The sequence below is a fragment of the Eurosta solidaginis genome, chromosome 4 (genome assembly GCF_040869045.1).
Source record: "Eurosta solidaginis isolate ZX-2024a chromosome 4, ASM4086904v1, whole genome shotgun sequence".
Classification (NCBI taxonomy): Eukaryota; Metazoa; Arthropoda; class Insecta; order Diptera; family Tephritidae; genus Eurosta; species Eurosta solidaginis.
In genome coordinates this window covers 259451720-259464019 of record NC_090322.1, presented here as the reverse complement: position 1 = coordinate 259464019, position 12300 = coordinate 259451720, and the positions used below count along the sequence as shown (strand labels likewise).

The window sequence follows — 12300 nt, the reverse complement described above, 5'->3', positions numbered from 1 at the left end:
ACCTAAGGAGAGCCGTCTTCTGCATCCTACTTGATCTACCGGCCTTTCGAGCTGGTCTGGTAGGGCTTACACGTTATGGGCCATACAGTAGAATGTTAGGATCAGAAACTATTATTTTTTGCCCTCTTTTGCGATTACCGCTTGATTTTCGTTGCTGAAGTTAAATAGCATACATGGGCAATAACTGTAGCTCTAACCTGTTTTAAGTTGTTGCGAAGACAATGCAATTGCTGACAACGAGACCAGAAAATGTTCTGAGGGCGACATAGTTAAACGAAACAGAAAACTCTGCACACCGTCATCAAGTGATTTCTTGAAGAAAATCCCGTAATAGACTGTTGGGGCAGTGAATTTTATATAAACTAACCGGGATGATTCGGGTGTCTACGGCTATGTTTGGATTGGGAAAGAACTAGAGTTATTCATAAATAACGCAAATCTTAAGTACAAGTACGGGTCTACGCGTGGCCATAAAGTCTGCAAACATACGAACGCCACAGGGTGGGGTATTATCACCAATGCTGTGGATGCTGGTCATCAACAGTCAGCTCTCTGATGGATCAGGCGCGTATAAGCTTGCCTGAACATCTGAAGTCGGGTTAATCGCCAACGCGGAAAAAAATGATTTAGTATTATTTATTATAAATAAAAATAGCTAGGAGCTAGGCTGTCGCGGAAACTTCATATGAGGGAGAGAGCAAAGAAAGTATCCATGGCACTACATACGTACAAGAAGATGCTAGGTTGTACGTGAAGCCTATCGCTCAAACTCACACTAATTGGGTATTTACGACAATTTTCAAGCCCATAATTTACGATTGGTAAAAAAAAAGTACGTATACAAAAAAACTACTTAGGGTATATAGATTATCAATTATTAGCATAACGGGAGCCATGAAAACTAATCAAACAGCAGCATTATATGCCCCGGCTGCATACCTACTGGCCAAAGGTATAGCGATAGCAGCTGCAACAAGGTTAAGGGACTTGGAACAATTTGAGTGTAGGCCATATTATGGCCATAGCAGTACAGCGTAAATAAGTATAGAGCTAACGCACAATATGGACCGGTGCCTGAGCTTGGAATTAAATCTTGGGACCACAATAGAGCCGAAGGGTTGGCTAAGAAACAGAAACGGCGAAATTTATTATACGCGTGTAAACCGATGTTTCCAAATTAACGGATGCGTTTGTGTCTGCTGTTAGTAGTGTCAATACAGAAATATGTAAATCGTACAGGCTGTCAGGTTAATATAGTGTCTTTCAAGCGGAAATTGTAGCCATGAAGAAAGCATCAGAACTTCCGAAGGAAGCAAGCTTAAGAAACAACTGCGATAACAATCTTAATCTTTTCTCATTACTAACAAACAAACGATGTTACAATAAGAACGACAATGTAAGCATCAGATAACGAATGTTGTATTTATTGCACAAATAAGTCAATCCAACCAATAACAGGAAATCAAGAAATCATGAAATTTGTGTAGCTTTTAGTGCATTTACCTTTATATAGCAACAGTACTTTCAAGCAAAAAAGAGTTCTTAATCGAAACCCCTTGCAACGGTTATGCTGTTGAATACGTTAATAGAAATTTACAGTAAAAACAACGCAATATTATCCTTCCTCAGCTAATCAAGCGTTTGCATATTGGTTATGTATTCATTGGATACATGAGCATATTAAAATTTTTTGTGAACTCTGACTTGCGTAAGTTAGCGATCATTGCGTGTTGCATGTTTTGAACTGCCGTCATTATTTAACATGGGCAGAGCCGGCTTGCCAAATTTACCATAGGCAAACTCGCAAATCGATAGTCAATTACATAAACATAAATTTCTATTCGGTTCTGCTGACTTCCGTGTTGTGTTTTAGTCCCTTTGGCTCTTACATGTGAGGCTCATACTTATGGATGTCAAATGCCAAAATAACGAGCTACTCATGAAAGCGCATAATGCTGGCAAAATGGCTTATATTAGCCGTGAGGATATGTGGGAGTAGAGCTGTTGTGTGATGTAACGAATACAAAGTGACTTTAACGCAAACACGCATTGTATGTACATCAACAGGAGGATTGTAGGTATGTAACAATCTCGTAGCGAATTTGACTTTTGTTAGCATTTTTGGTTTTTCTGCTGATTCTCTGCCCGTCGTAGTGATGTTGGTTACTGCATAATGATGTGATGTGAGATTTTGATTTTCGTTGAAATACAGGCACGTGTGCGCTAACGCAAACTGTTACTGCTAATTGTTATTTAATTTGTTTTTCCTTTCTTTTCTTGCAGTATAAGCATTGAATGAGTTAAAACAAAATGTTAGTGCATAACGTTTCTCTCCTCTTCGTATTCTTAATCACATTGCTGACAACTATAGACATCACACAATTGACAAGTGACTTTTTAGCACATGCAGCATCATATGATCCACCAGCCGTATTTAGTGAAAGTGATATTTTTACGTCAAAAAATGTGCACAAATCGCGTGTGAAACGCGGCATATTTTGGGATTTCTTTCAGAAAATGGTTACAACGAAAAATTTGATTGTTGATGTAAGTGAAGAAGGTATTTGGCTTTTTCCTTTATTAAATAACTTTAAATCATATTATACTCAATCACATCGCAGCATATCACATCCTCTAATATCAAATATATCTCTACGATCACATCATAAGAAGGCAAACAAATTTGAGTTAGAGACAAAATATTTTAATATACAGTTTAAACTAGCAACGATATCATTTTGTATTATATGCGACTACATTATTTCCCACATAAGAATTACTAACTAACCAGAAAATTGTTTCTTGTCACACCATTTTACCGTAGCTCCCATACATTGTAAAAATATCCCACCAATTCATATGAAATCGTATTAAAGTCATCTCGTCGCATATCACACACAAATCATATCGCAAAACAGCATGCATCACGTGATATTCAAGTACATTACTCTGTTCATTTCATATATCGTCGGCTTAGAGTGCAAACCTGCTGAGTAACATATTTCCAGAAATTGCTTTTTGATGCAGTTTGATAGCACGGAAATTAATGCATCAATATGGCATAGCAATAAAATTAAATATTGGACAATAGAGTGAAGCTACTCCTATGCTTTCAATGAAAGATTTAATAGTTTTTTGCTTCCCATGAAATTTTTTTTTGTAGGTTATGAGGTTTGCAGTATAAGCCGTCGATATTATTTTATCGTCATATCGCTCTATTAGATACAATATAAAATCACATAAGCAACACAAAAAGAAATGTCTTACCACATGACAGAATGTCACATAATGATTACTAAATCAAGTTACGTATCACATTCCAGGTTCACGCCCCGGAAAAGCAATATCAAAATTTAACCCTGGGTCGGCCGACGATTTCTACACCTATTTTTTGCCGACGCACTCACCCCTGTGACTGCCAGAAAAAGAATAAAAGTGTTCAACCCCCTACACTTGTCTATGACTAAAATTATAAAACCTTTTTTTGTATATTTTCGCCTTAAAGATAACAAAGTTAAGAGGTTACGGAAAATCAGTTAAAAAAAAACTGATAAAAAATGTGTTTTTGAGGGGAGAATATGAAAAAGTCACCCCGGTGAATCGTCGTTCAATTGGAAGAAACTTTTTCTAAACAGGGTCGCCTCTCGGCAGTGATTTGGCAAGTAATCAGACTGTATTTCTGCTATGAAAAGCTTCTCAGTGAAAACTAATTTAATTAGAAAAAAATTAAAAGGAGCACGACGCAAATTGTAGAAGAACCTAGGCCAAAAAATCTCTTCGGTGGCTATCGCGCCTTATATTCATTCATTGATCACATCACTAATTATAAGATAATCACATCATATCATTTCAAAAAATATCTTTTGATCTCTATATAGAGATTGACATGCCTCGCAAAATATCGTACCAAATCACATTTATTCTATCATATGATATAAATTTATATGACATCATTTGGTAAAAAATTAATATGCAAAATAATATCCTGTAAAATCATATCACTGGATCACATCGGCGTTAGATTACATTTCTATTTAATTAAAAAATATCGCATCGCATCACGGTAATTAATGAAACATCACGCCATATCACATAACTTTAGATGCAGTTGGACTATTATAATGAAAATGGCTTTATGTTCGGAATAACATAAAGAAGAAAGGCAAAAAAAAAGGACAAGTAGGGATAGCCTTTTCTATAAATTTGCATCATTTATATGCGTTTTATCGAAATTAATCACAATACATCGTATTAAAGAGTATTGGCATTATTTTAACAAAATTGAATCATATCATATTATATCGCATCAAGTATATCACATCGCTTGATATCACGCCGCATCATCACTGGAAGAAGATCATATCGTTTGATATCATAATGTTGTTTGTCACATAACATTAAAACAACCTGGCATCACAATCAAATGTACCGTACTTTATCACATAAAATTTTACTAAATCTAAATCGTATCACACAGTGTAAAATAATATTTATGCTATCACAAAAGTCATTACATAGCATGGTTATAAAAAACTAGCCTTTACCCGCGGCCCCGTCCGCAAGGAAAATTTTTAATAAATGGGCTATTCGCGTTAGCCTGCTTATTATCTGTTTTAAAATTTTGTTTTCTGTCTAATGCATTTTATTTTTGTAATTGAGTAAAAAAAAGAACTAAATGAGCTGATAACCTGATAGGATCCCAAATGATCCCGAAATTATCCAGAAAAAGCTACGAAATGACCCCAATGCTATCGCGGACGCATCCCGAAAACCATCCAGAAATGCCCCGAAAGGGTCTCCAAAAGTTCCCCGAATAGTCCCAAAAAACCCGAAATGAGAGCGACACGATTCTAGACGTATCCAGAGAACCACACAGAAATGATCCCTGAAGGTGTTCCAAAATGATCCCGAAAAGGTTCCGAAATGACCCTGACAGGCTCCCGGGCGGATCTCAAAAACCACCCAGAAAATATCCAGGAAGGGTCCCTAAATTATCCCGACTAACTCCAGAAAAAGTTCCGAAATGGCTCCGAGGGGATCCACGATGGATCGCGAAAACCATACAGAAATGATTCCGGAAGGATTCCAAAATGATCCCGAAATAGTCCGGAATTGACCCAGATGGGATCCCGCACAGATCCAGAAATGATCCCGGAGGGGTGCAAAAACTAACCCGGCTCCTACGGCATCCCGGACGGATCCAGAAATGATCTCGGAAGGGTCCCCAAATGATCCCAAAATGGTCCCGAAATGACACTGATGGATCCGGCAAACCATCAAGAAATTATGCCGAAAGGGTCCCAAAATGATCCCGAAATAATACAGAAAAAGTCAGGAAATGACCCCTAGAGGATCCCCAAATGATCCCGTATTAGCCCCGAAAAGGTCCCGAAATAACCCCGACGGGATCCCGGACAAATCCCGAAAACCATCCAGAAATGATGCCGGAAGGAATCCCAAATGATTCCGTAAAAGTCCCGCATTGATTCCGACGGGATCCCGAACGGATACCCCGAAATGACCCTTAAGGGGTTATGGACGGATCCCATAAACCATCCAGAAATGATCCCGATATAGTCCCGAAGAAGTCCCGAAATGACCCTGACGGGATCTCGAACGCACCCCTAAACGACCCTGACGGGATCCCGGACAGATACCGAAATCCATCCAGAAATGATCTTGGGAGGGACCCCAAATGATCCCGAAAAAGTCCCGCAATGATTCCGAGGGGATCCTGATCGGATACCGAAAACCATCCAGAAGTGATGCCGGAAAGGTCCTCAAATGATCACCTAATACCAAAATGACCCTGACGGCATCCCGGACTGATCCCAAAATCCATCCAGAAATGATCTTTGGAAGGTCTCAAAATTATCCCGAAATAGTCTCGCAAAAGTTCAGAAATTACCCTGACGGGTTCCGGGACGAATCCTGAAAGCCATCTCTAAATGATCCCGAAAAAGTCCCGAAATGACCTTAACTGAACCCCGAAAGGATCCCGAAAACTATCCAGAAATGATGCCGGAAATGTCCTCAAACGATCACCTAATAGTTCTGAAAAGACCCTGACGGGATCCCGAACGGATACCGAAAATCATCCAGAAGTGATGCCGGAAAGGTCCTAAAATGATCACCTAATAGTCCCGAAATGACCCTTAAGGGGTCGTGGATGGATCCCACAAACCATCCAGAAATTATCCCGATATAGTCCCGAAGAAGTCCCGAAATGACCCTGACGGGATCTCGAACGCACCCCTAAATGACCCTGACGGGATCCCGGACAGATCCCCAAATCCATCCAGAAATGCTCTTGGGAGGGACCCCAAATGATTCCGAAAAAGTCCCGCAATGATTCCGAGGGGATCCTGATCGGATACCGAAAACCATCCAGAAGTGATGCCGGAAAGGTCCTCAAATGATCACCTAATGCCAAAATGACCCTGACGGCATCCCGGACTGATCCCAAAATCCATCCAGAAATGATATTGGGGAGGTCCCAAAATTATCCCGAAATAGTCTCGGCAAAGTTCAGAAATTACCCTGACGGGTTCCCGGACGAATCCTGAAAGCCATCTCTAAATGATCCCGAAAAAGTCCCGAAATGACCTTGACTGAACCCCGAAAGGATCCCGAAAACTATCCAGAAATGATGACGGAAATGTCCTCAAATGATCACCTAATAGTTCCGAAAAGACCCTGACGGGATCCCGAACGGATCCCGACAACTATCTAGAGATGATGCCGAAAGGGCCCGCAAATGATCCCGTATTAGTCGAGAAAAAGTCCCGAAATGAACCCGACGGGATGCCGGACGAATCCCAAAAACCATCCAGAAATCATGCCGGAAGGGACACTAAATGATCCCGAAAAAGTCCCGCAATAATTCCGACGGGATCCTGAGCGGATACCGAAAACCATCCAGAAGTGATGCCGAAAAGGTCCTCAAATGATCACCTAATAGTCCCAAAATGACCCTGACGGCATACCGGACAGATCCCGAAATCCATCCAGAAATGATCTTGGGAGGGTCCCAAAATTATCCCGAAATAGTCTGGGAAAAGTCCAGAAATTACCCTGACGGATCCCGGACGAATCCTGAAAACCAATCTTAAATGATGCCGAAAAAGTCCCGAAATGACCCTGATGGGACCCGGAAAGGATCCCGAAAACTAACCAGAAATGATGCCGGAAAGGTCCTCAAATGATCTCCCAATAGTTCCGAAAGACCCTGACGGGATCCCGAACGGATCCCGACAACTATCCAGAAATGATACCGAAAGGGCCCGCAAATGATCCCGTATTAGTCGAGAAAAAGTCCCGAAATGACCCCGACGGGATGCCGGACGAATCCCAAAAACCATCCAGAAATGATGTCGGAAGGGACCCCAATGATCCCGAAAAAGTCCTGCCATTATTCCGACGGGAATCTGAACGGATACCGAAAACCATCCAGAAGTGATGCCGGAACGGTCCTCAAATGCTCACCTAATAGTCCCAAAATGACCCTGAGGGCATCCCGGACAAATCCCGAAATCCATCCAGAAATGATCTTGGGAAGGTCCCACAATGATCCCGAAATAGTCTCGGAAAAGTCCAGAAATTACCCTGACGGGTTCCTGGACGAATCCTGAACGCCATCCTTAAATGATCCCGAAAAAGCCCCGAAATTACCCTGACGGGATCCCGAAAGGATTCCAAAAACTATCCAGAAATGATGCCGGAAAGGTCCTCAAATGATCCCCTAATAGTTCCGAAATGACCGTGACGGGATCCCGAACGGATCCCGACAATTATCCAGAAATTTTGCCGAAAGGGTCCACAAATGATCCCGTATTAGTGGAGAAAAAGTCCCGAAATTACCCCGACGGGATCCCGGACGAATCGCAAAAACCATCCAGAAATGATGCCGGTAGGTATCCCAAATGATCCCGAAATAATCCCGAAATGACCTCGTCGGCATCCCGGACGAATACCGAAAATTATCCAGAAATGATGCCGGAAAGGTCCACAAATGATCCCCTAATAGTCCCGAAATTACCCTGATGGGATCCCGGACGGATCCCGAAAACCATCCAGAAATGATGCCGGAAGAGCCCCCAAATGATCCCGAAAAAGTCCCCAAATGACCCCGACGAGATCCCGCACGGATCCCGAAAACCATCCAGAAATGATGCCGGAAGAGCCCCAAATGATCCCGAAAAAGTCCCCAAATGACCCCGACATACTCCAGAAAAGGTTCCGAAATGGCTCGGAGGGAATCAACGACGGATCGCGAAAACCATACAGAAATCATTCCGGAAGGATCCCAAAATGATCCCGAAATAGTCCGGAAATGACCCAGATGGGATCCCGTACAGATCCAGAAATGATTCCGGAAGGGTCCAAAAACTATCCCGGAAAAGTAACAAAAAATCCCGAAATGGCTCCTACGGCATCCCCGACGGATCCAGAAATGATCTCGGAAGGGTCCCCAAATGATCCCAAAATGGTTCCGAAATGACGCTGATGGATCCGGCAAACCATCAAGAAATTATGCCGGAAGGGTCCCGAAATGATCCCGAAATAAAACAGAAAAAGTCACGAAACGACCCCTAGAGGATCCCCAAATGATCCCGTATTAGCCCCGAAAAAGTCCCAAAATGACCCTGACGGGATCCCGAAAGGATTCCGAAAACAATACATAAATGATGCCGGAAAGGTCCTCAAATGATCCCCTAATAGTCCCGAAATGACCGTGACGGGATCCCGACAACTATCCAGAAATGATGCCGAAAGGGTCCGCAAATGATCCCGTATTAGTCGAAAAAAAGTCCCGAAAGTACCACGACGGGATCCCGGACGAATCCCAAAAACCATCCAGAAATGATGCCGGTAGGTATCCCAAATGATCCCGAAATAGTCCCGAAATGACCTCGTCGGCATCCCGGACGGATCCCGAAAATTATCCAGAAATGATGCCGGAAAGGTTCCCAAATGATCCCCTAATAGTCCCGAAATTACCATAATGGGATCCCGAACGGATCCCGAAAACCATCCAGAAATGATGCCGAAAGGGTTCCCAAATAATCCCGTATTAGTCGCGAAAAAGTCCCGAAATGACCCCGACGGGATCCCGGACGGATCCCGAAAACCATCCAGAAATGATGCCGAAAGGGTTCCCAAAATAATCCCGTATTAGTCGCGAAAAAGTCCCGAAATGACCCCGACGGGATCCCGGACGGATCCCGAAAACCATCCAGAAATGATACCGGATGAGCCCCAAAATGATCCCGAAAAAGTCCCCAAATGACCCCGACGAGATCCCGGACGGATCCCGAAAACCATCCAGAAATGATGCCGGAAGAGCTCCCAAATGATCCCGAAAAAGTCCCCAAATGACCCCGACGATATCTCGGACGGATCCCGAAAACCATCCAGAAATGATGCCGGAAGAGCCCCCAAATGATCCCGAAAAAGTCCCCATATGACCCCGACGAGATCCCGCACGGATCCCGAAAACCATCCAGAAATGATGCCGGAAGAGTCCCCAAATGATCGCGAAATAGTCCCGAAATGATTCCGGAATAGTCCCGAAAATGTTCCAAAATAACCCCGACGGGATCCCGGACGGATCCCGTAAACTATACAGAAATGATCCCGGAAGGGTCCCAAAATGATCCCGAAATAGTCCCGAAAAAGTCCCGAAATTACCCCGGCGTAATCCCGGACCGATCCCGAAAACCATCCAGAAATGATCCCGGAAGGGTCTCGATATGACCCTTACGGGATTACAAAAAAGGTGAAGCTAATTATAAAACCATGTTAATAAGGCAGCAGGCGCAATGGAGCGAATAAAAAGTTAGATAGAAACATACAGGTAAAGCTAATAAAAGCGTGCTAATAAAAACAATTGATGGAGGGCGGATGGCGGGAGTAGATGAGAGGACCACTGATCGTTCCTCCAAAATTGTCTAGATCTCGTTCTGTATGTACCAGATACCAAAAACTATTGATTTAGGAGAAAATTTAGATTGAGTTATAACAATTTATGGATTTTACACCAGAGGAGGAGATAAAGGGGGGGGGGGGGGGGGGGGCGGGCGGGAGGAGGGTGTCACTGCTTACTTTGTAAGCCCTCGACTTATTTAACCCCTTGAGTCTGTGATATTGGTGAAGGCCAGTATACGTAAAGTTATAATGTGTAAAAATTATGAAAAATAATTTCTCGAAGGGGTCGTGGGACCCCCACCCCTCTTTCCACGTTCGAAAAAAATTTCGCTAGTAGACTACTGTCTGTGTCCCAAATTTCATCAAAATCCGTGTAGCCATTCTGGCGTGATTCAGTCGCAAAGACGAAAAAATATAATAATTAAATTATAACTGTTCCTAGGGGGCGGGGACCACGCCCCTTTTGAAAAATATATAGCTAGTAGATCCTTCTAGACTATTGGCTATATGTGTGCAAAATTTCATCCAAATCGGTCCAGCCGTTCTTGCGTTACTGAGTCACAAAGACAAACGTCTGGACAAACATCCAAACATCCAAACATCTTAACATCCAAACTTTCCCATTTATAATAGGGGGACTCATGATAGCATATAAACTTATAAGGTGTAAAATTATATCCATTTACACACGCGGTTATATGAACGCACCTAGTAATACTCTTGATAAACTTGATTGTTTTTCAGCTGTATTATTTCCAAAAAAAATTTTTTTGATTGTTATACAAATTAAAAAATACCAAGATTAAGTGAAAAATCAAAACTAAAACGCCTTTACTTGCTGATGTTGGATATTTTTGATGAAAACGCCGTCTGTAATGTCTGCAAGGTTGCATTCCTTTGAGTTTACCGCGTTTACACAATGAAATGTGCGCGTAAATTTATACAAATTGTGTAAATGATTTTTCATACAAAATTTGACAGCTCGTGCGTAAACTAGATAAATTTATACGTTTACACACTTTATAAGGCATTTATACGGTTACATGAGTCCCCCTAATATATAATAATAATTAGACTTAAAAATTTCGCATCGCATCACATTATATTATATTCAATTATATCATCATAATATCGCATCTATCATGCGATCATTATAATTATAGTATAAAACTATCAAACTTAACAACATCATCAACATCATATCACAGTTTCAAATCATATTTATGTTATCAAAAAAGTCATTACATATCATGTCGCATCACATCACATAATATTAGACTCAATTATATCGTCATCATATCACATGAAACACCCAATCATCATAATTATACTATAAGCCTATGAAACCAAACAATATATATCACATAATTTCCTTTGCACCATATTCTATTGCATCACACCACGTGACGTCACATCGTATAACATCTTATCATTATATCAAATAATCACGTAAAATGAGATTTTATCGCATATCCAATTATATCGTGCAAAGTAATGGTCATGATTTTGAGGATCTTGCTTCGAAAGTTTTTGACAAACTTAAAAATAATATGGTTTTATGGCCTCAAGCCATAAATCTCATTAATATTTTTATTAAAATTTCAGCAATATGTTGATACAAGAGACACACTTAACGATGTATTCAATTTGTTGAATGATGGCTTCAGTGATCCGGCGCCCGAAAAATCTACATTACGTCCCCATACTAGCACTACCGTAAGTAACATAGAGTATATACTGAACAAAGTTTACATGATCACATCAGCGAAATATGATTTCATTGCAAATAAAATAAAAATTTAATTTTCGTACAAAACAGAAAACAAGTGACGAGCAACAATCTGACAACAGTGAGATATCAACAACAACTGAGGCTTACAGAATTTCGCGCTATGAACTAGGACGTATTATAGGGCGAAATTTCCGTGGCTTACAACGTTTGACCAAAATCGAATTTCAAGATGCATTTAACGTAAAACAATTTTATTTTTTATTTTTATTTTGAAGAATTTGATAACTTAAGTCATCTCTTTACAGCAATCACACTACAATATTCAGGAGTACAAAGATGAGGCACACAAACAATTCGCAAATAGCGTAGGTGTAGAGAAAGTTAACAAACTAAAGGGACTCAAAGCAGCTCTAAGTGGTTGATTGCGATATAATACCAACTCCTGGGAATGTAAATGTGAAAATAAGATTGTAAATCTAATAGAAGCTTACAGATGTACAAAATCATTTCTATATATTCTAAATGTTAACGAATTCCTAAATGTTATATAAAGTTCCATAGTTATAGGATATGCCTTATTTAGCTTAGACTTGTTTGTAAATTTTATGATTTAAAGAAGGCTTTCAATAGATAAGTACTAT

General features: G+C 40.9%; 1 protein-coding gene across 2 annotated transcripts in view; it reads left to right on the top strand.

Moving 5' to 3' along the window:
- The window catches only part of LOC137251378 (uncharacterized), a 90264-nt gene extending 78003 nt beyond the window's left edge, over nucleotides 1-12261 (top strand). For both annotated transcript variants that reach the window (XM_067785838.1, XM_067785837.1), the window contains 4 exons: nucleotides 2284-2547; nucleotides 11533-11643; nucleotides 11747-11899; nucleotides 11965-12261. In XM_067785838.1, coding sequence (XP_067641939.1) covers nucleotides 2311-2547; nucleotides 11533-11643; nucleotides 11747-11899; nucleotides 11965-12081 — 618 coding nt within the window. In that variant the 5' untranslated portion in view covers nucleotides 2284-2310 and the 3' untranslated portion in view covers nucleotides 12082-12261. The remainder of the gene's footprint in view (nucleotides 1-2283; nucleotides 2548-11532; nucleotides 11644-11746; nucleotides 11900-11964) is intronic.
- Nucleotides 12262-12300: the final 39 nt, after the last annotated feature.